This window comes from Ceratotherium simum, chromosome 15, assembly GCF_057802395.1.
Source record: "Ceratotherium simum simum isolate JZ-2026a chromosome 15, ASM5780239v1, whole genome shotgun sequence".
Taxonomy (NCBI): Eukaryota; Metazoa; Chordata; class Mammalia; order Perissodactyla; family Rhinocerotidae; genus Ceratotherium; species Ceratotherium simum.
In genome coordinates, this window is record NC_141914.1 from 52,282,257 (window position 1) to 52,307,948 (window position 25,692).

Genomic DNA, 25,692 nt, shown 5'->3' on the forward strand with positions numbered 1-25,692 from the left:
CAATTGTTTCATAGTATCAAAAACTTCCACATTTGCAAATATCTTAATATTTACATATCCTTTTCACTGACACATTTTCATTTGATTTAAAAAAAAAAAATCCCATGAGTTTGGTAGCACAGATATTATTATCCCCATTTTAGAGACGAGAACACTGAAATTCTACAAGTACAGTGCCAGAGACCGGACTAGACTTTTTAGCTTTTTTTCTATCTCCTCATGATACCTTTCATTCACTTGCCCAAATTAAATTAGTTCTAGGACCAATCACTATTATAAAAACAGTGTCTGAAAATCCTAGCCAATATTTTCTTTTTCAGGTAACAGGGTGACTTTCATAGTAAACCCAGGCTCAGTCTTCTCCAATCCACACTGTGGAATTAATCTACACTACCCCTCTCCTCATCCATATAAAGCTGCATACAATCTAACTCCAGTCTGTTGAACACTTAGCTGATGAAGCACCATTTCTTACTTTGCCTTCTATTCAGGTGCTGTTTCTTTGGACATAGCACCCTTGTCTCTCTGCCTTTCAAACTCTTCCAATCTTTTATAGATTGGATCCATGCTAATCCTCCTTGAAGCCTGACTCGCTCACTTGATCTCACCATTTATTCATCAACTCTCTCTCTGTTTTAAAAAATAGATTTTATCATTATTATTCAGGTATGGTGAGGACAACTGATCAGGAGATGACTGTCATTGAAAAGACAGTTTGTTACTCACAGATCCAAAGAGGAAGAGGCACACCACATGACAGGGGGCCACACAGGGAAGCACCAGGGTCCATCAGGAGCCAGAAGGAGTGAACGTTAAACATGGGCAAGAGCCTTCTCTATTGTGGTTTATGCAAGAGGAAATAGGCTAGGCAGTGTAGGCAGGTTTACGATTGGCTAGTTTGAATAATTCAGTGGGCTCTGGAGTGTAGAGGCTGCCCCTAGTTGTCTGGTACCCGGGAGGACTGAGGCAAGGAAATAGTGAGCCAGAGTGTAACTGGCCCGATAAAGGGGGTGGTTGGGGCATGGGCTCTGGATTGGCAGGTTTACATATGAAGGATGAGCTTACAGGTGAGTCCTTCACTATCTCTTGGAATTGGCTAGCCCTGAGAAGGAGGGTCTCTCCAGGGTTAGCAAGGTCTGCATGTCAAAGCACCAAAAATACAGAAAATAAAAAGGCATAAATAATAAACCCTCTTTTCTCTTGGCATTTATATTCTTCCACATATTCTTTTCCTTTTTTTCAAATTATTTAAACTAAAAGAAAAAAACAGTTCTCCCATTTCTCCCACCTCTATCACCACTTGCCTCTTGCAATCACCAATCTGTTCTCTATATCTATGAGCTTGGTTTTTGTTTTTTTTTCCAGATTCCATATATTAAAAAGATCATATAGTATTCATCTTTCTCTGTCTCACTTATTTCATTTAACATAATGCCCTCAAAGTCTATCCATGTTGTCACAAATGGCAGGATTTTATTCTTTGTTATAGCTGAATAAAATTCCCTTGTATATAAATACCACACTTTTCTTATCTATTCACGCATCGATGGATACTTAGGTTGTTTCCATATCTTGGCTATCGTAAACAATGTTGCTATGAACACAGAGGTGCATATATCTTTTTGAATTAGTGTTTTCATTTTCTTCAGTAGAGGTAGAATTGCTGGGTCATATGGTAGTTTTATTTTTAATTTTATGAAGAACCTCCATATTGTTTTCCATAGTGGCTGCAGCAATTTGCATTCTCAACAACAGTGCACAAGGGTTCTCTTTTCTTCACATCTTCACCAATACTTCTGATTTCTTGTCTTTTTGATAATAGCCATTATAACAGGTATGAGGTGGTATCTCTCTGTGGTTTTGATTCACATTTCTCTGATCATTGGCGATGTTGAGCATATTTTCATATACCTGGCCCTCTGTATGTCTTCTTTGGAAAAATGTCTATTCAGATCTTCTGCCCATTTTTTAATCAGATTGGTTTTTTTTTTTTGCTATTGAGTTGTATGAGTTCTTTATATATTTTGGATATTAACCCATTATCAGATAAATGATTTGCAATTATTTTCTCCCATTCAGTAGGTTGTCTTTTCATTTTGTTGATAGTTTGCTCTGCAGAATCTTTTTAGTTTGATGTGGTCCCACTTGTTTATTTTTGCTTTTGTTGCTTTTGCTTTTGGTGTTAGATTCAAAAACTCATCACCAAGATCTATGTCAAGGAGCTTACCACCTATGTTTTCTTCTAGGAGGTTTATGGTTTTAGGTCTTATGTTCAAGTCTTTAATCCATTTTGGGTTAATTCTTGTGTATGGTGTAAGACAGTGGTCCAATTTTATTCTTTTGCATGTGCCTGTCCAATTTTCCCAACACTATTTATTGAAGAGACCATCCTTTCCCCACTATATATTCTTGGCCCCTTTGTTGTAAATTAATTGACCACATAAGTGTGGGCTTATTTCTGGGCTTTCTATTATGTTCTATTGATCTATGTGTCTGTTTTCATGCTAACACCATACTGTTTATTTACTAGAGCTTTGTAATAGAGTTTGAAGTCAGGGAGCATTATGTATCCAGCTTTGTTCTTCTTTTTTAAGATTGCTCTGGCTATTCAGGGTCTTTTGTGGTTCCACACAAATTTTAGGATTGTTTGTTCTATTTCTGTGAAAAATACCATTGGAATTTTGATAAAGATTGTACTGAATCTGTAGGTTGCTTTGGGTAGTATGGGCCTGGGGACACCCCTTGATTGCCTGGCTCTGGTGGCCAGAGGGGCTTGCATTCCTGGGTCCCACAGGACTGTGGCAATCAGGTAGATGATTCTTGGCAGTCTACCAACCTCAGAGCACTGCACAGATAGACAGTGGACTGAGGCACACCCCCCCAGTCTTTCTGTGAAGGAGGTCACTTTGCTTGTCCTGGAGATTCAAACAAGGGGTCAGGCCTCAGGTTTGGCACACATTTAGTGGCCTACAGAACTGCTCTCAAGAAATGTAGAATGTGGATGCCATCTTGGCACTCTCCCTCTTCCTTGCTCCAGCTCTCTAGCATCTCTCAGAAAGAAGCTTATATCTCACCCGGAGCCTCGATTTTTGTGAATGCCAGGCAGGAGACACCTCCAGATCGCCTAGCTTTGGTGGCCACTGGGGCTTGCACTTGTGGCCCCTCAGGACTGTAACTATTTGCATACTTTTAAAAGCTGCTGCCTGGGGGTCTAGCTTCCAACCAGCCTGAATCTAGGTGCTGAGAGCCTCCCCTTTGGGACATTCTCAACTACTGGGAGCTATTAAAAATATAATAGGCTGCTTAGACAAGCACAGAGGTTTGAGAGATGACCAAGAGCTGGGGCAGAGTTGAAAGAAAAGGTTCATCTCCTACACGAGGCCGCTCCTTTAAGACTGGGAAAAGTAGTTGTTTCTACGACTAGAAACCAACACAGAGAGTCAAGCAAAATGAAGAAATAGAGGAGTATGTTATAAATGAAAAAAATGAGATTAAACCTCAGAAAAAAACGTTAATGAACAGAGATAAGTAATTTACCTGATAAAGGGTTCAAAATAATGGTCATAAAGATGCTCACCAAACTGGGGTGAAGAACAGATGAACAGAGTGAAAATTTCAACAAAGAGATGGAAAATATACTAAAGTACCAAATAGAAGTCACTGAGCTGAAGAATACAATAACTGCACTGAAAAAAGACACTAGAGGGCTTCAACAGCAGACTATATGAAGCAGAAAGAAGGATCAGTCAACTTGAAGACAAGGCAATAGAACTCACCTGATCAGAGTAGCAAAAAAGAAAAAAGAATGAAAAAAAGTGAAGGTAGCTTAACGGTCTTATGGGACAACATCAAACAGACTAACATTCACATTCTAGGGCTCCCAGGAGGAGAATAGAGAGAGAAAAGGGCAGAAATATTTTTTGAAGATATAATGGCTGAAAATTTCCCTAACTTGGGGAAGGAAACAGACATCCAGATCCAAAAAGCCTAGAGAGTTCCAAATAAGATGAACCCAAAGAGTCTCACACCAAGACACATTATAATTAAAATATCAAAAGTTAAAGACAAGGAGAGAATATTAAAAGAAGCAAGAGAAAAACAACTTGTTACATACAAGGAAACTCCCATAAGACTATCAGCAGATTTTTCAGTACAAACTTTGCAGGCCAGAAGGGAGTAGCGTGATATATACAAAGTGCTGAAAGAATTAAACTTCCAAACAAGAATACTTTACCCAGGAAAGTGATCATTCAGAATTGAAGGAGAGATAAAGAATTTTCCAGGCAAGTAAAAGCTAAAGGAGTTCATCACCACTAAACTGACCTTACAAGAAATGTTAAGAAGACTTCTTTAAGCTGAAAAGAAAGGGTGCTAATTAGTATCAAGAACACATATTAAAGAATAACTCTCATTGGAAAAGTAAATATATGGTAAAGGTAGTGGATTAATTACTTATAAAGCTAGTATGAATGTTAAAAGACAAAAGTAGTAAAAATAACTGATTACAATAATTAGTAATGTTGAGCTTTACAATCGGATCAAACTTAAGTTGTTATAAATTTAAAATAGACGGTTACAGATATAAGTTGTTATATGTAAGCCTCATGGTAACCACAAAGCAAAAACATATAGTAAATATAGAAAAGAGAAAGAGAAAAAAATATGAGCATACCACTAAAGAAATTCATCAAACCACAAAGAGAGCAAGAGAACAAGAAAGTAACAGAGAGAAACTACAAAAACAGCTAGAAAACAATTAACAAAATGGCAAAAAAGCACATACCTAGCAATAATTATTTTAAGTGTAAATGGACTAAATTCTCCAATCAAAAGACATAGAGTAGCTGAATGGATTAAAAAACACAACCCATCTATATGCTGCCTACAAGAGACACACTTCAGTTGTACAGACACACACAACCTGAAAATGAGGGGATGGAGAAAGGTATCCCATGCAAATGGAACTCAAAAGAAAGCTGGAGTAGCTATACTTATAGTAGATGAAACAGACTTTAAAACAAAGACTGTAATAAGAGACAAAGAAAGGCATTACATAATGATAAAGGGGTGAATCCAGCAAGAGGATTTAACATTTGTAAATATTTATGCACTCAACATAAGAGCACCTAAATATATAAAGCAAATATTAACAGACCTACAGGCAGAAATAGATAGCAATATAATAATAGTAGAGGACTTTAATACTCCACTTATATCAATGGGTAGATCATCCAGAATGAAAATCCATGAGGAAACATTGGCCTTAAATGACATGTTAGACTAGATGGACTTAGATATTTATAGAATATTCCATCCAAAAGCAACAGGATACACATTCTTCTCAAGTGCACATAGAACATTTTCCTAGATAGATCATATGTTAGGTCACAAAACAAATTTTAATAAATTGAAGAGATTGAAATCATGTCAAGCATCTTTTCTGACCACAATGGTATGAAACTAGAAATTAATTACATGAAGAAAACTGGAAAATTCACAAATATGTAGGGATTAAACAACATGCTACTGAACAAACAATGAGTCAAAGAGAAATCAAAAGAGAAATAAAAAAATAGCGGCCAGCCCGGTGGTTTAGTGGTTAAGTTCACACACTCTGCTTCAGGGGCCCGGGGTTCACAGGTTCAGATCCTGGGCACGGACCTAAATACTGCTCATCAAGCCATGCCATGGTGGCATCCCACATACAAAACAGAGAAAAATGAGCACAGATGTTAGCTCAGGGCCGATCTTCATCACCAAAATATAATAATAATAATAATTTGAGACAAATGAAAATGGAAATGTAACATACCAAAATTTATGGTATGCAGCAAAAGTAGTTCTAAGAGAGAAGTTCACAGTAATAAATGCCTACCTCAAGAAACAAGAAAAGTCTCAAATAAACAATCTAACTTTACACCTCAAGGAACTAGAAAAAAAAGAACAAATGAAGCCCAAAGTTAGTAGAAGAAAGGAAATAACAAAGATTAGAGCAGAAATAATTGAAATAGAGACTAAAAAGACAATAGAAAAGATGAATGAAAGTAAGAGCTGGTTCTTTGAAAAGATAAACAAAATTGACAAATCTTTAACTAGACCTACCTAGAAAAAAAGGGGGAAGACTCAAATAAAATCAGAAATGAAAAAAGAGATGTTATGACTGATACCACAGAAATACAAAGGATCATAAGAGACTACTATGAACAACTATATGCTAATGAATTGGACAACCGAGAAGAAATGGATAAATTCCTGGAAACATACAATCCTCCAAGACCGAATCATGATGAAATATAAAATATGAACACATCAATTACTAGCAAGGAGATTGAATCAGTAATCAAAAACCTCCCAACAGACAAAAGCCCAGTACCAGATGGCTTCACTGGTGAATTCTACCAAACATTCAAAGAGGAATTAATACCAATCCTTCTCAAACTCTTCCAAAAAGGAGAAGAGGAGGGAACTCTTCCAAACTCATTTTACAAGGCCAGCATCACCCTGATACCAAAACCAGACAAGGATGCCACAAAAAAAGAAAATTACACATCCATAAGCCAGATGAACACAGATGCAAAATCCTCAACTAAATATTAACAAACTGAATTCAACAGTACCTTCAAAGGATCATAGACCATGATCAAGTGAGATTTATTCCAGGGATGTAAGGATAGCTCAAAATCCACAAATCAGTCAATGTGATATACCATATTAACAAAATGAAGGAAAAAAACCATATGATCATCTCAATAGATGCAAGGAAAGCATTTGAGAAGATTCAACACCCATTTCTGATTAAAAAAAAAAACTCTCAACAAAGTGTGTATAGAGGGAACATACCTCAACATAATAAAAAGCATATATGACAAGTCCACAGCTAACATCATACTCAATGGTGAAAAGCTGAAAACTTTTCCTCTAAGATCAGGAACAAGCCAAGTATGTTTACACTTTCCATTTTTATTCAGCATAGTAGTGGAAGTCCTAGCCACAGCAATTAGGCAAGAAAAAGAAATAAAAGGCATCCAAATTAGAAAGGAAGCAGTAAAACTATCATTATTTGCTGATGGCTTGATATTATAGACAGAAAATCCTAAACACTCCATCAAAAAACTGTTAGAACTAATAAACGAATTCACTAAAGTTGCAGGATACAAAATCAATAAACAAAAATCTGTTGCATTTCTTTACACTAATAATGAACTATCAGAAAGAGAAAGTAAGAATACAATACCATTTACAATTACATCAGAAAGAATAAAACATCTAGTGATAAATTTAACCAGGGAGGTGAAAGACTTGTATATTAAAAACTATAACACATTAATGAAAGAAACTGTAGACACAAATAAATGGAAAGATATTCTGTGCTCATGGATTGGAAGAATTAATATTGTTAATATGTCCTAGCCAATGTTTTTTAATATCCTTAGGAAGTAATACACCTTGCACTCTACGAAAAGTATTAGAATTACTTAATTTTTCTTAGTCATACATATATTTTACGTACATGTTAGTATTTGACTCATGCTTTTAAATATTTAATGGCAAAATCATAGCATGAGAATTCTTATTTTCTGATTTCAATTTAAAAAATTTTATTGAGTAGTTCCATGATTTTTCAGCTGAATAAACACTGAAATATCTAGTCTTGGACTGCAGTGTGTGTGTGTGTGTGTGTGTGTGTATGTGTGGCAGGTTGAGGGGCTGCTTAGAGATTACCAAATATAATAATAATTATAATAGCAATATACTAAGAGATCAACTATAAGGTTTTTATAACAATGAGTTAGAAAATAGTTTTCTCTTAATAGATCAACGAGGAAAGAGAAAGTCTGTGTGAGTATGAAGTTGTCAGAGTATAGTGATAGCTGAAGAAGAATTTACACAACACTGTCTATCAGAAAACCATTTCTTCCACAGAAAGTTGTGTTGAAGTCTACCAAGCCTCATTAAGAATAGCGAGTTATCCAAAGGTAAACCACAACCCAAGATCCCAACTGATCTGGGGACACTTGATTAAGATCAGACAAAATGAAGTAAACTATAATCTTGACAGCTGAGCATCAGAACTGGCAAAGAGAGAAGACCTATAGCAATGCAGAGGGGCCCTATGTAATAAAGAAACTGTTGACTATAATCTTTCCATCTCTAACCTTCCATTAGGCAGGTATACCCAAGCAAGGCTGAGATGTCATCTGGGAAGTGCTGGCTAGCTGCCTGTTGAGACTTTTCTCAGGGTGACACTGATATGATGAATATCCCATAATCCAAAGACAGGCACTGTCCTTGTCTCTCCATTCTATTGCCTTAGTGCAGGTAATATGTAAAATCAGAAAATAACATAATAGTTTACACAACAGTTTATGCAGCATGATTATAATTAGCCAAATCGAACTCAGAAAAGTTGTTTGTTGAGCACAGAAACTGCATCAGTCAGCTTTTGTTGTAATAAAAAACAACCATAAACCTCAGGGGTGTATAATCATGAATACCTTTTCCTCTCTTGGGGGTCCACAGGTTGGGGGTGGCTCTATTCAGCTCTGTACCTCATTCTGGGACCCAGATGAAAAAGTATCCCCTGTCTGGGACTTGCTTTCTTCATGATGGAGGGCAGAGATGCAAGAGCTCATGCTGAACTACACCTTCACATTGAAAACTTTTGTCCAGAATTCGTGCTGTATCACTTCCACTAATACGTTACTGGCCCATGCAAGTCACATGACCAAGTTGGCAACGGGTGGGGGAAATATCTTTGCCTCCTGGGGAGTACCCAGTCTACACGACAAAAGACATGTATTTATAATCCTCTTACAGGCTGGGGCGAGCATAGTTGGGAACTGTTTTGATTGTTGATTCATTACCTCCCAGCTCCAAATTCACTTTTTGCCCCCTCTCTGAAAGTGGATCTGGGCCTTTTAAATTACTTTCCTTTCTCAGCAGGGGTGACATTAAGCCTTGTCAGTAGTGGGCACTGGAGAGACATTGAGACTAAGGGGTTTTCCTTCCTGACCCCAGTGTGCTCTCCAGGCAGGCTCCTGATGCAGCTTCTCCAGCTCCCGGCTCCTGCAGCGCACAAGTCTTCGCCGACACCTGGTTCTTGCAGTGCGCAGGGGTCTCCCAGCACCCAGCCTCTGTAATGCAGGCTGTTTGTCCAGCATTATGCGTCAGCAGCATGGATGGCTTCTCCAGCGCTAGGTTCCCGCATTGTGCACAGCTCCTACAGCGCAGGGAACTTCTCCGGCACCAGGCTCCTGCAGCACAGGCAGCTGCTTCAGCACTGGCTCCTGCAGGGACCGGTGGTCAGCAGCACCCGACGACCAGCAGCTTCCCCTGACACACCCCTTGGACAATGTTGTAGTGAAGAGACATACCTCCAAGAACAGTTTGCTCCAGCACCCTAGACAGCAGATTTCTGGCAGTTCCAGGAGTCAGATTTCCAGCAAGTTTTTTAGAGTTCTCTATATATCTTACCAGCCAATTCCTCTTTACTCCAACCTCCTGTTATAGTTAACAATTTCTTGTATTAAATTTCTCATGTTCAAATTACTGTATGGTTTCTCTCTCTCCTGACTGGACCCAGGTTGATACATGAACCATATTATAATTTATCACAGAGATTTTACAAATGGAATTAGTTAGATGAAACTCATTATTCAATGGGATAAATTAGGCTAATTTACTCATTGGCACATAAGGCTGGGATTTTCAGAGTTTGATGGTTTAAGGCTCCATTTCTCCTCAGCATGCTTGGATGGGCTCTCCTCTTTCTACATCTCTGTTCTGACCACCCTTGATTGCCAAACTCTTTTTCAAGCTCTGTGCAGAGTGTAAGGTTGTGGTCGGCTCTTCCACTGTCTCTGAGGATACAGTTAACTCTGTTTAGTTTTACTCTCATTGGTTTTGTGTAGACTTTCAGAAGACATCTAATTTTCTTTATCTCTCCAAATTCTTGAGCTTGGCCTCACCGGAACCCTCACTTATGCCCATATCATATACACATTAGAAATGACCCATGAGGGGCTGGCCCAGTGGCATAGTGGTTAAGTTCATGCACTCTGCTTTGGGGGATTGGGGTTCACGGGTTCGGATGCCGAGCATGGACCTACGCACCACCCATCAAGCCATGCCGTGGCGGCATCCCATATGCAAAATAGAGGAAGAGTGGCACAGATGTTAGCTCGGGGACTATCTTCCTCAAGCCAAAAAGAGGAAGTTTGGCAACAGATGTTAGCTCAGAGCCAATCTTCCTCACCAAAAAAATAAATAAATAAATAAAAATAATAATAATAAAAAAGAAATGACCCATGAAAAGCAGCTCTTTAAAAGGTGCTATTCCCTTAGAACTCTAACTGTTACCTTTCATTTCTGATACACTCATTAACCTATGATACTACTAACTGAATTATGTGTGTGTACATGAAGTATATCTAGAAAACACAAGGATACAATGTTTGACTAATACTCGTGTTAAAATAAGAATCATGCATCACTTTATCATTTAAAATTTCTTTCCTGAGAATCAGCACAGAAAATGTAAACCATTTTATTGGGCAAAAGGAACTTAACTTATACTTTCTATTAACACATGTATATGATTTTTACAGAAATGTTTATTGAGACTGCAGCTATTCCTCTCAATTGAACACTGAGCAGTTCAGAGAATTACTTGAGGAAATATATAGTGTTTTATTTTCTTGTCAAAAATCTCCTCTAGACTGACTACTGGTGGGAATAATTGATGACAATAAGTTCAACATGAATGTATTGAATATAAGGTGGGTGTCCAACACCGTGCTAGAGCTGTGGGAATCCAAGAGAACTATTTTTCTTTTCGAGACCAAAAAATAAGACCTATATGGAAAACAAGGTTATCTTAAAGCTATACCTAAAGGCCAGGCGGAATCCCTGGCTTCTATAATGTCTGATCAAGTTTAATTGCCGCTTACGCTTTGCTCTTTTCCATCCTCTAATTTGATACGATCCCATATCTTACTAGATACCTTAGGGTCTCTGTGTAGCCCCAGGACTAACGAAGCAAAGCTATGAGGTTCAAGGGAAGAAGTCTTCATGCTAACATGAACCTCTAGAAATCTCTTCCTGGCCTCTTTCACAGAATTCCAGTTTTTGGATTACATTTACTGTTGTAGGTTTATGCTTTGTGAATTATGGAATTTACAACCTGGAAAAAGCTTTAAAATTTCCCGTTCCACATGTCTCATTTTACAGATGAGGAAATTGAGGCCCAGAGCAGGGAAGGGATATATTCTGAGTTCCCAGTGGGTGGATCTGAAGTGATCAGTGAAGTGGTTTCCTGATGTCCATTTAGTGATCTTCATGCTGTCAGAGCTCATGGCGGCAAAAAGGGCGAATTCTTACTGATATCAGAGAGCATCACTTGTGAAAGTGTATGGAGACTTAAATAGCTATAGCTGAAGAAAGAATGCTGGCCAGGGGGCTGTCTGCATGTTGTGTGTGTTACAGTGATAACGTGTGGCTCTTAGAGATCCATATTTCTACCCATCTGAAGAACTATCACCTATATTTGTCATATTCCTCCTGATATAAACAAGAGTATATAATAAACACTCAGAATTTGAGTGTGTCTGTGTGTTTTAAGCAAAAGTTTTTCTTGTATTTTTTTTAAAGCAAAAGATCTTTTTTGTTTGCTTGTTTGTTTGTATATAAAGAATCTTTAAAAAAAAAAAACCCTTCATTGCTCACTTCTATTTGCAAACCATCTGGCAATTCTATTTTCCAATGACATCCAACAAAAGGAAAGCAATAAATATAGTAAAAGGAACAAAAGTAAAGACAGGTCATCTCATCAAAGAGAGAACTTATTTACAACCAAATTTGAGCAGTGCTAAATACTATGCCCCAACAACATATTTAATAATAACATTCATGGGAAGTTTTCATCTTTAATCTTACTTCTCATTAATTTGAAATTGACTTAACTTAGGACTTAATGGAGAAAAATAGGAATCAGCATAAAAAGATCCTAGGTCCATAATGAAGATAATAAGCAGGTTCTGCCAGAGGGTAATACAAAAACCTATGGCAGGGTCATGCACAGAAATCAGGACTTGATTTTCAAATAAGAAATGATGAAAAAACTGGCTGGAATTTTCTTATAATGGTAGAAAATTTTATATAGATATTCTAAGAAATCTGATTAGGATATGATATCTCTGTTCAGTACCTTTTCTATCATATTGTACTTGGCATTTCTGCTATGAGTAATTTATTCCATATTATTTATCATCTTATTTACAAAAGTATTTGTATTTACAAAGTATTTCCCCTTTCCCTTGCGTCCAGTGTGCCATCAGAACTTACTGGCTCTTCTCTCCTTATACATCTCATGGATGTCAATAGTTGGACAATTTGACTGGTCTCCCTGCCATTTCCATACCTTCTTGTCTTTCCATATCATCCTACATATCATGGCCAGAACAACTTTCAGAAATCACATGTTCATTCTATCATTGCTCTACTCAAGTATCTCCCACGGAAACCACATCCCTGCCCATTCACCTACAGAATGACCTCTTGAGCTGAAACGATCCTCCATCTAGCCCAAACAAATCATTCAAAGTTCCCTGAATATACTCTCTGCCGTATCCAATAGGTCATCTTTCTATCTTCAGAACATGCAATTAAGCCATTTCTCAAAAGACATTCTTCAAAATACTAAATCTTTGAGTTGTAAATATTTTCCTTTTAAAGATTTCCAAACATGTTTTCCCAACATGTTAGGGAAATCTGGGTTAAACAAAGTTAAATGATTCCTCTTTTGTCTGGTTTTCCTTAAGAGAATTTTGGTATACAGTGTTCCTCAAAATTATTTGACAGTGGAACTCTTTTCATGAAGCTAATTGCTTGATGTATATCTACTCACATGCATAATCATATAGATATCTATATTTCTGAATATTATTTACTTATTTAAATTAAAAGCTCCAGGAAAATTAAACAGATTATTATTAACATTAATTAGCATTAATTAAACATATAACTCCCAATTCCACTCATAGGTGTGTACCCAAGAGAAATGAAAAACATGTACACACAAAAACTTCCACACGAATATTTATAGCAGCATTATTCAAAATAGCTCAAAGTTGGAGACAACCTAAATGTCCATCAATTGACAAATGGATGAACAAAATGTGGTATATCCATACAATGGAATATTACTCAGCCTTAAAAAACAAGGAAATTCTGAAATATGCTATAATATGGATGAACTTGAAAATATCATGCTAAGTGAAAGAAGCCAGTCATACAAAAGGCCACATATTATATAATTCTATTCATCTAAAAGTCCAGAATAGGGGCCGGTCTGGGGGTGCAAGCAGTCAAGTGCGTGCGCTCTTCTGTGGCGGCCCGGGGTTCGCCGGTTCGGATCCAGGGCGTGCACCGACGCACTGCTTGGCAAGCCATGCTGTGGCAGTGTCCCATATAAAATGGAGGAAGATGGGCATGGATGTTAGCCCAAGGCCAGTCTTCCTCATCAAAAAAGAGGAGGATTGAGAGATGTTAGCTCAGGGCTGATCTTCCTCACAAAAAAAATTAAAATAAATAAATAAATAAAAGTCCAGAATAGAGAAATCTATAAAGACAAAAAGTAGATTTATGGTTGCTTAGGTCTAGTGGGGAAGGGGGAGGGACAGAGAGATGATACTAAAGGGCATAGGTTTTCTTTTTGAGGTGATAAAAATGCTCTAAAATCAACCATGGTAATGATTGTATGTATTTGTAAATCTATTAAAAACCATTGAATTGTACACTTTAAAAGGATGAATTGTGGGGTATATGAATCATACCTCAATAAAACTGTTTTAAAAAAAAGAAGTCCAGAATAGCAGACCATATCACACCATTTTGTAACTCCTCACCAATAGCTATAGTTTAATCAGCAAGGGCTTAATAATTATCTGACAAATGAACTGAAAGAAAAGATTGACAAAAGCCTTTCTACTCAGTGTGCTCCATGGACAACAGCATCACATCGCCTGGGAGTCTGTTAGAAATGCAGATTCTCAGGCTGATCCCACACCTGCTGAATCAGAATTTGCATTTTAAGATCTAAGGTGATTCATATGCACATTCAAGTTTGCAAAACACTGAACTGTAGTATCTTCTAATTGTTGAGAACACTAAGCTTTTACATGGTGTTTTTGCTTTCTCATGCCTTAGGGCTTTTAATGGGGATTAAATCAATTCACTTCTAATAAGGACAGCATCTAATGAATTACAATTACCCTAATTTTCTCAGCTGCAGTTATATGTTTTTCACTGCTCAGTCAAGCCTCCAAAATGTGATGATTATTTAAAATATAAGAAATTATATAAAAATAAATAGATAACCTGTTTAGGTCTTTTAGTCCCTTAAATTTTACAGACATACCATCTTTTATAATCATTGATTTAAATGCAAAAGCTTACAGTTCACTTGTTCAAAGATATATAACAAATGATTTTAAACCAACTGATTTTCTTGTCAATGAAAAGCAATTTATAACCACCTTTTTTTCTTACTATTGTTAACATGTTTTGATGAATTAGCAAGGGTCACTTTGGTCATGCTCAGAAATACTAAATATACATGAAGCAGAGAGAACTTCACTGGATGGTTTGTGCTATTACTGGGAATGCTGTAAGACTTGAAGCACCACACTTCTATAAGTTTGTCAGAACTAGAGAACTTTACAACTGAGAAACATGTACTTAATTACAGCATAAAATATAATATAAAATGCATTCCTGTCAAAGATTATTCTTGTTTCTCCTCCGTCCTACCCCTGATCTCTCACGCCCACACAGACAGGGAAACCTGTGGCCTCTTGGTTCCGCTCTTCTCCATCCCGACCCTGAAATGGGGGTCAACAGGACCCAGTGACAAACTCAGACCAACCAGGGCTAACTCCTCTCCCTGTCGTAGGTGTGCTCTTGGGACTCGAAGGCCTTCTACAATGAGCAGTGCCACTCAGCACTGTCAGGTGGTCTATTATTGGAGCATAATCAAAGGATTTTAGAAAAAACCAACTGCTTTCTCAGTCTGCAAGACAGACTGTAAATAATATTGTATTTGGATAAGAGCAATGAATTTATGATCAATTGCCCTGGATATTTTGGTAAACAATCATAGAAGACTATGCTTGTATACAATGCTGGAGAGCCAGCATCCCCCTTGCTAAAAAGAGAACAACACTGTTTAGAAAAATTCTCCAGATATGATTCTTTTAATATATCTTTCCTACTTACAGTGAAATGTATGAACACATATTTACAATAGTGTGAAGCACTCTACATATTTACAATATTCACTATTCTTAGGAATATTCTGTTACCAAGGAGACACTAGTATAGAAGGTATAACGTAAAAATACAAGGGGCCAGCCCCGAGGCCTAAAGGTTAAGTTTGGCACACTCCACTTAGGCGGCCCGGGTTCAGTAGCTGGGTGCGGATCTACACCACTTGTCAGCGGCCATGCTGTGGTGGCAACTCACACACAAAATAGAGGAAGATTGGCTTCCTCTAGCAGATGTTAGCCCAGGGTGAATCTTCCTTAAAACCAAACAAAACAAATAAACATGCATACTCTCATGTGCTTGGTTTCACTGGCAATGCATTTGGAATATATCCATCAAATATACCCACTGGAGAAATAAAATGAGTGATATTCTTTTATGTTGATATTAATTGTATTCAAGGAAGTGCAGATCTGGCCTGTTAAGAAATTAAGAACTTAGAATGAATAATAAAAACTGAAACTTAACTTGAACTTATGAACTAAGGGATACAGCTTTTTCAGGAATGAGTAGCTTCAATTCTTTCTATGAGATCTTATCCCGAAGGGGTTTGGTCTTCAGAAGGTCACTAAAAATACAGACACATGAAAGCAAAATAACAAGTGAATTTTAACTGGCTTACTACCTGATTAAAAATTACACATATATATTCAAAGTTCCCCTTAATGAGTCCTTATTGAAAGAAAAAATGTCTCCATTATTCAGAAACCGATGAAGGAATTTCTTATAACAAGAAAATTAAAAAAACAGTTACCCATTACTCGTTTTATGATAGTTATAGAAAATAATATGGGTCTTGCAAGGGCAGGAACCAACCCTCTACATTTCAGAAGTCTAAAAAGATTACTCTTTAGAATACAGGATCATACTGATCCTTTGATGGGTATGATTCTATAATCTGAAAAATATCTAGAGGGAGAACACCATTCTGAGGAATTCAGGTCAGGGTGCTTCAGTTGGGAAATCTTTCTTGGAAACAAATCATAAAGATAATAATACAATCTTTCAAAAAGATCAGCTCATTTTTAAGATGACTGAATAGAGAAATTCAAAATAATAGTGAATGAAAATAAAAGGTTTTACTCTTCAGAGTATTAAACCCATGGTACGCTAGGGTAAAATTTAAGGACCGTGAGCCAAACTTTGGAAAGAAGGTCTCTTGCTGCCCACCATTCCGAGAGCCTCCCACACAGCCATTTGCCCTGACTGGCTGCTTCTGTTTCACGGGTTTTGCAGTGGCAGGGGCTACTGAGACTGTAGGCTGGGCTGTGGTTATTTTTGTCCTGGTGTATTACCAACAAGAGACCCTTGTGAGAGATGCCTTGCTTGTCAGCTACCGACTTCTGGGACTTATTTTTCCTAGTCTTCTTCTTTTGGCACCACCCACAGAAGCTATAACTGCCATAAATCTGTAGGTCCCTAATGAAATTTGGAAAGCAAGCCAGCTCATCTTGGGGAATTTATATTAGTTACAGTCTCTTCCAGCTTGCCTCACTTCCAAATACCTTTTTGACTATAATAAGTGTTCACTAAAAGCTGAGGTGTTGAAATGATTACTCTGAATTATTAGGGGAGAAATGATGGGCTTTATTTAAAACATTAACTTAGAAAGAGATAAAGTGGATTTCCATTTTCATAGCAGAGTTTCAGATTTGAATTGTACATGTTTTCTCTCTAGGCTAAAAGACACAGATCTTGAAGAATATTCTGAGTTTCTACAAAGAATGATTGTGGGCGTGGCAGTGGCAGCTTTGCTGTGAAAATCTTAGGTGGCTTCCAGGGTCAAACAACAGAGAAGAGAGACAGCAGGACAAGTAGTATGAGGCACAACTCCAATAGGGAATTTTTTAAGGAAATGGAAGGAGGGATTGCTCAGTCCCAGGACCGAGGGATTAGTGTCTGTCCCTGTTCTTTGCAGCCCACTCTGATTCCACAGAGGGTTATCTCTTTCTCTGAGTAATTCCCATAGCTCTTTGCTTGTGCCTGCCTTATATTTACTCCTGCTATCTTACACTATAACTGTTTGTGTATCCATCTTATCTTCTTTATTGAACTGGAAGCTCCTTGGAGAGAGAAAGATAACCTTACACATATTTTTATCTTCGACAACACAGAGCATAGGAGGAAATAAAAAAATGAGGAAAGAAGAAAAATTTCTTGAGCATTTATTATGCATTAGGCAGATGCAAGGTGTTAGTATTTGAAAGGATCCGATAACAAATTTGTGTTCCCTGCCTGACTTTTGAATTAATTGAGATCTAATCCAAAATAGGCAAATGAGGACAAAATTTCAGCTTTATTTTTGATAAAGTTGAAACTGGAGAAAAGGATTAAAGAGTGCAGCAACAATGGGCTTCCTAAAAATGTATGTGCAATTAGGTAAACGCTCCCACCTGGTCACAGGTGAGGCTGGAAAACCTCAGTCTTCCCCACGTGGAGTCCTGCCCTGTTCAACATACATCACAGCAGAGCAGACCAGAATGAGCACTTTCTGCAGGTATTTGCAGATTCTAAAGAGAAAATACGAAGGTGGGCTAAATTCCACAGTCTCTTTCCCCAAACACACAATTTCTTTCCCCAAACTCACCAGCGAGGTAATTTGCTCCTCCTCCCCTGGGAAGAAGGGAGTGAGTGAGGGGGCAGAGAGATGTTAGGATTGTTACAATAATGAGCATGGCTCTTCACGTGGTCGTGAAGTAGGGGAAAGGAGGTTTTCCCACTACCAAGGTGTTTTCATACAACATTTAATTTCTCAGTCTATAACAGATTAGGTACTGTTCTAGTTTTATAGATAAAGAGGGAAAGCTCAAAGATACTAAGTAACTTGCCCTAAGTCTCACAGTTAGTAAATGTCAGAGGCAATATTCACACCCAAAGTATGTGTTCTTCATTCAACGTTGTCCACAGCATAAGGGTCAGATACATGTTTGTGAATGGATGGATGGATGGAGGGATGGATGGATGAAAAGAAAGTAAACTTTGTATGCATTTATGTATTAACTATGATAAATCCCAAGAATTTTAAGTGGTTCAATCTTTTTAAACATAATGAATGCCATACTGCAAATGTGCCTTCATAAATTCAAAAAGGATAACTTTTTCTTTAGTATATGAGGACAGACTGGGAATTTTCTCAAATTGTTCTCCACTGTATAGCCCTTTAATAGGCTTTCAGCTCCTGGAAGCCAGGGAACTACTACTGCTACCTTTACATGCTCCCTAACACCAGTGCAAGTTTAGGATGCCCTTTATAAACGACTATTAAGAGAAGCAATACAGAGAAGTAGATAAATCCTTATTAATGATTTCTTCAAGTTATTTTTATAAACTCAAAACCCAAATATGTGTGTGTGACTGTAGACAGATAGACAGAAAGAAAGAAAATATTTTTTCTTCAAGTGTCAATAGCCTCTGGTATTTGGCACAATCAATATTTTTACTAAATTGAGGAGGGGCACAATAGTGCGCTGTAAGTGTGGAAAGAATTACTGTAAAGGAGCATTCTGATTTGTTAAGTCTTTCTGAACTAAGAAGAAAATAAAATCCAAAAGGCTTAAACTTCAGCAGGAGCAATATAGATTACACATGAGGAAGGCTTTCCTGATAGCAAGGGTTATTAAACAAACTGGAAAGGAGTTGCAGAATCTCCTCCCTTGGAGCTCTCTAATACCAGGTTAAACAACCAGCTGGTTTAGACACAGTGCTGCTTGGAGGCCAGGAGCTGCCCTGGGTGAACTCTCAAAGCATATAATACAATTACTTGTACCTTCATTTAAAATGAAAGTACACACAATATTTTTATATCTAGGATGCTTAATGATACTGAGGCCTTACGACAGAAGAAACCATATTTTGTACTACTCTGGCATTCTCAAGTTACCCAACACAGTACTGAGCACATAGTAGTTACCCAATAAATGTTTACTGACCAGATTGGTTGATCAACTGGGAAGAATGGCAATTGGGAAAAGGGGAACTGGATTCTGTTCCTACCTCTACAAACAAATGGTTTGGGACTTGGAGGAACACAGTCAATCTTTCCAGGTCTTAATTTCCCTCCTGTGTAGATCATGGCCTCTATGAGTTGAGGGTCTCTGGGCCCCTGGAGCAATGTGTGTCCATGGTTCTGATTAACCTGGTCTGTATCAAGTTCACACTGCCTATCAAACTCATCGAGGAGAAACAGGAAAGCTTAGCCTCTAGTGTCACTTTGTCTACCAATTAGCACTTTGAGCTTGTTCAAATTATTTAATTTCCCTGAGATTCCATTTATAGAAGTCTTTTTTGGCAAAAAATTCTGTAATTCCACAACAACGGCATACTGAGTTACATTCTCTGTTTATTCACATTACGATTTCTAATGTGTTTCAGGAAAAAAATTGGCTTAAAATACTATCAAAATTACTTTTAAATATTTTAAGTCAATTCATTAAACAATATATCTTTATCAATATATAGTATATGTTCATTTATTTCTCCTAAATGGAATATTTTATCTTAAATGTCCAATCAATGTTCATTATCTTTGTAAGTTCACTTATGAAAATGCACAGTAATGTTAGTTACCATTTCACTTAGAAAAATTCCTTGACTTCAGGGGACTACCATGCTCTAAGAGTCACTAGCAGTGCTGTTGCACCAATAATTTAGTCGAGTCACATGGAGAAATTTCCGAAAGTTCCAACTAAGCCAAAAGACTTTAATTTGTCCTCCAGAAGCAAAAATGTGATTGGCCCTTTTAAATGAAATAGACTTGTTATCAGCAAACATTTATACAAAGACCTATTGACAACCAAATGGTTTAACTAGTCAGACTTTAAATGACAAACTTAGCATGATCAGAATCTGTAGATAAGGAAATGGATGAAAGGTGTACTGACTGTTTGCTTATGTGCATTCATTCAACAGGGATTTGTGGAATTCTGCTAGGTGCTAAACACCTGTGAGGTAGGGATGAACAAGTGATAAGACATAGCTCTTTCCCAGGAGATATTCTCAATCTAATGAACAATACAAATACATAAATAAGTACAGCGCTCTGTGAGGAGTTCTATACTAGAGGTATATATAACACGAAATGAAAGAGGCTGTAACTAATGGCCTAGGAATAAGAAACCATAGATTTAGACTCCCCACAAGGATACAGTATATAGATTAACTAGGTGTGAAGTATTAAAAGAAAAGAATAAGTTATAAAAATGAGCATACAACAGAAAGTGACCTACATTTTTGAGAAAAACGAGACTTCTAAATATGTAAAGTTAAATTATTGATATTTGAAACTCAATAGACTGGTAGAGCATATGTAGTAAATAGAGAAAAGAAAACAGAATACATGAAAGCAGCATGTGAGATAGAATGAGAAGGTCTAACATATGTATAATCAGAGTAACAGAAGAAGAGGATGTTTAGCAGTATCCTGGCCTCCACCCACTAGATGCCGGCAGTACCCTCTCCCCTCAGTTGTGAAAATCCATGTGTTCAGACATCGCCAAATGTCTCTGGGGGACAAAATCACCCCAGTTGAGAACCTCTGCCATAAATAACATATGAGAAACAAAAATTACTGGCCTATTTCACTCATGGTTAGGGATGTAATAATCCTCAACAAAATAATAGCAAATTGGATTCAGTAGCAAATAAAATGATAAAACCCAGTTGGATTTTTTCCTGAAATCCAAAGATAGTTGCATATTTGGAAAGCTAGGAATATCATAACCAACACTAACAAATTAAAGAAGAAAAACCTTATATCCTTTCTCTCTCTCTTTCTATATATACACATAAAATAAACATAATCTATAAATGTACAATATATAAAAAATGCATATAAATATCCCCACAGTGGATATATATATTTTAGATATAAATATACATAGTTTATATATTATATATAAATAAATATATTATGTACTTACGTATTTATACATATTTACTTACATATTACATAATACATATAACATAAAATACACACAATATATATATAAATATCCCCACAGTGTCCAGCGACAGGCAGTTAGTTCTTAACGCTCTTTATTTTACCCTTTAGTGTACACCTTACAAGGATCTCTCTGCACTGTGAATTGGAAATCATGCTTTAGGTTCAGTGCTGTGCTTGAGAGAAGGGGACACTCATGTAACTGAGCTAATCAGAGGGCTTCTCCACAAGTTTACAGCTCTTTAGAGAAAAGTTTAAAGAATAAGATTAACTAACAAGGCCATTTATAAATGTTTCAATTCTGTTGAAGCATAGACTTCACATTCATTTTAATGCTGCAACAAATGTCCCCTAAGATGTTGATCTGTATTTTAAAAAGCAATTCAAATAAATTAAATTAAATTTACATAAATGCAAAGAAGTCTTTTCAAATAACTGTTTAATTCTATGGCTGCAGCAGTCAACACAAAGGTCTCTGAAACCAACTGACCTTTTCTGTTAGCATCCTGTACACAAACACGAATGAGTCATTAGTGCATGCAGATGAATTCAAATGCTCGTCGGCTTTAGAATGCACTCAATTTCAAAATGACCTCTATTATTTTTTATTTAATTACATATATAAACAAATCTGAGATCAGTCTATGTTCAACAATCAGCAAGCTGAATCTGTGCCATCACCATGTCTACCAAATAGTCATTTAAAGGAAATGAGAAAGAAAAGATGCTAAGAAGTATGAGACAGAGAGAAGTGGTCCTTCACTGGTGAGTTGCTCCCCTCCATACCACCATCCCCAGGTCTACATCTAGGTAAGTAGGAAGTCAGCGCTAACTCAGTATCAAACTTTTGATTCTCACAAATACTGACCTTACTCTTACTCAGTTTGTACAAACGGACCGTGTTAGATGAAACCATAGAAATCACTTCTCTAAACATTTTGACGTTTACTTGAGTGACCAAGAGTAACTAACTTCAATTAAAATATGAGATAATGCATGTAAATGAATTAGTGGGCATAATCTAACATGCCTTATCAGCCTAGTAGCTATTGCAAAAATAACAATAACAATTGTCATACCCAACAATGGCTAAGTGCCATGCTAGGCACTTCAAAAATATCTACAATAATGATGATAATGATAATAATAATAATAGACAGAAAGAAATGAAGAGGTTGCTGCCTATGAGGGAAGAAAGGGGTTGTGACAAACAGTATTCTCATGGTACAAACCATGCTGTCTTCAGTGGTCATGGTCCCATCTTGGGATATGATGGGGTCCTTAATTCCTTTTCTTCTCTGATATTGAATTGATACCAGGAACACCATTGCCAAACAAACTCATCAAAAATAAAGATTATCTCACTTCAGTGAAAAAGAGCCAGGTGAATTTAGGGATTGCCATTATAAATTTATACCTTGGTAGGCAGAGGACCCTGCTGGGGATGAAGGCTGTCTCAGAAAGGCCCAGATGCAGTTGCCCTTGAACATCTGGCTGTCTACCTAGAGCCCTTCCCGCTGCTGCCTGCCAAAGCTGCCAGGAGGGACTAAACCACACTGCTTCCTGTGAATCTGACAAATTCCCCAACCTGTCTACAACTTGTCTTGTCTTGGCAGTCCCAATCAAACTCACAGCCCCAGCCCCAGTCACATTTAGCTGAATGTCTTTTGTTTGTTTTGTTTTCTCCTAACAACCTGTTCACATATGCTCCATCAGGAAGAGACATTATCAGGGGGAAACAATGTGTGTGATTTTGTAAGTCCAATAGGAAAATATAGTTAGAATAAATGCATTTCTATGTGACCTAAAAAAAAGAAAATGCGTGAATACATAAAATGCTCAAGCATTTTAGTAGTATGAATAGAGGGAAGATAATCAGAGAGGATAGTTATAAGGCATGGTCAAGTCATCCTTTTAGTTTGGGTATCTCCCCTTTTAGAGAAGAATAGAAGGAAGCAGTCTCTGGTCCTCATTACATTCTCAATATGGCAACAACCGAGTTTGTAAATGAGAGTACAATTCACAGTTATCATTTGAACACCTACTATATGCCACCCACTATGCTAAGTACTTTGGATGCATTATCTTATCTAATTCACACAGCAACTTTTTTGGTTTTAGGAATTACCATTATCCTAAATTTTACAGATGAGAAAAGAGTCTTATAAAGATTAAATAACATGCCCAAGGCGTGTTATTAAATTGTTGAGTCATAGAGCTAAGACTCAAACCCACATCTCTTTGAATCCAATGCACTTAACCTCATGCCATAATGCTTTAAAACACCATTCTGTAAGGTTTTGGCTTATGTTTCAATCTTCACCTCTAGTCATTGAGCTCCGTCAGGGCAGAATTTATTTCTCATTAATTTTTATATCCCCAGAGCCTGGAATAATGGCTGATACAGAGCAGAAACTCAATGATTGTCAAATGAACAAAATGATGAATGAATAAATAAAAGAAGGAAGGATTTTATTTAAAAAGGAGACAGAAAATTGAAGTTTGTGAAAAAAGCAAACTAATTCTACACCAAGAATACCAGTCCTGTAGTCAGTTTTGTACCCCTCCATTTCTACTGTAGCAACATATGAATATTTTATGATAAGCACCATTTTTACTTTAGAATTAAATGAAAGGCTTTAAAAAATATGTGCTTTACCCAAGGATTTAAATGAACGATTGAAATTCCATAATCAGAACATGACACAACCAAACCAGCGTATAATCATATGTTTCCTATAATAAGCTACTTGAAGAGTTCTTAGGGTTACAATTTTGTAATCCAGACATGAGAGGAAGATCTGCGCTCTTGACAACATTCAACACAGCCACTTCAACTGGCTCTAGATAAAAGACAAACCCCCTCGTTTGCGGTACATACATGTTCTCTCTTTCCTTATCAGTAAGCAGACAGTCCTAACTGTTACCTTCACATCCTCTGCCATCTTCCTCCAGCTTCTGGCCAGCTTGACATTTGCAGTAATAACTGCCAATTGTATTACAGCATTGGTCCTGACAGCCACCATTGTTGATGGTACATTCATTTATATCTGCAATTGAATATTTAAACAGAATTAGCTTCCTATAACTAGACACACAAAAAGACTTCAGCGGCTCTCCTAAAAATGTGCCATCACAGAGTGATGTCATTCTTTGACCTCAGATTAAATGAGATAAAACTATAACATCTCATTTTCATTAGAGCTAATGCACTCTAATTTTGACATAAAGAAAAAACAGGTCATAATCTTTGGTATTTGAAATATGTTTGTACAGCTGTACTAAGAAGTTGTCTAGTCTTATGGAACTTGGAAGCTTATAGTACAGATCCAGAAATTTCATATCCAAGTCATCATTTGAGGATGAGATTGAGAACAGAGTAAGAAACTAGCAAGTCAGAACACTAGGTCACTTATTCATCCATTAAATATGTTGTTATTGGCTTCTCAAATAAATAATTATTGAGCACCCATGACTACATATTTGGCATTATACTAGAAAGTGTGAGGAAGGTAAAAGGGTAGTTTCATGGTTTCCAATATTTAAAATCCAGGTGGGGTTGAGGACTTAACAGAAGTGTGATTTGGTTGTGTCCATGTAGTAGATATGCCCACAGCCCACTTCTAAACCTGTGGCCAGGAACCATCTTTACAGATAGGGCTCAATTGTACATATTCCACTCCCCCGGATTAACAGCTGATAAGTATTCCAACCTATCTGTAAATTTGATAGTGGCCTGTTCTGCTCAAAAGAGGCAATTCTATTGTATGCTGACTACCTGACTTAATCTTTGCCTTATGAGCTGAGTGTGGCTGGAAGAGAGAGAGGGTGGAGAGCATAGGGAAGAAATAGAGAGGGGCAGGTAAGGATGGGAGAGAGAAGAAGAGACAAAAGTGAGGGAAAGCAAGAATGGGTTAGTCAGGAATGGCAGAAGATGCTGACAAAGTAGAAGCATAGACAAAGAGGAGCGGAGTCACCACAACTGTGGAACCATGAGAGCAGAGTACTGATACTGAAGGAATGACGAGGTAACAGGCAGAGTGAGCTGCAATGCATCTTGACTGGATATAACTGATTTCGTCTGAGGCCTGGCTGCGCAGCTGTTGAGACTTCTTTTGTTTGTTTTTAGTTAACTTTTCTTTGAAGTGTGTCGTACACACAGAAAAGTATACAGATCTTAAGTCTATGGTTTGATGAAATAGAATACACCAACACAACCACAAGAAATAAAGTATTACTAGAACCCATGGAGCACCCTGCCTGGCTGAATGAAACAACAATCCTGATCTTTAATGACAGGTTTTGTCTTTTTGAACTATATATAAGTAGAATCGTACTGAGAGTGTTTTTTGTGTGTGTCTGGCTTCTTTCACTCAGCATTCTGTTTATGAGATGGATTCACGTTGTTGCATATACTTGTAGTTCATTCATTC

General features: G+C 37.2%; 1 protein-coding gene across 1 annotated transcript in view; it reads right to left on the minus strand.

Annotated features, from left to right (window-relative positions):
* LOC101390896 (uncharacterized) overlaps positions 1-25,692 on the minus strand; it is a 584,743-nt gene that overhangs the window by 191,404 nt on the left and 367,647 nt on the right. The window contains 1 exon segment of the mRNA XM_087440065.1: positions 24,189-24,309. Within this exon segment, the coding sequence (XP_087296191.1) occupies positions 24,189-24,309 (121 nt within the window).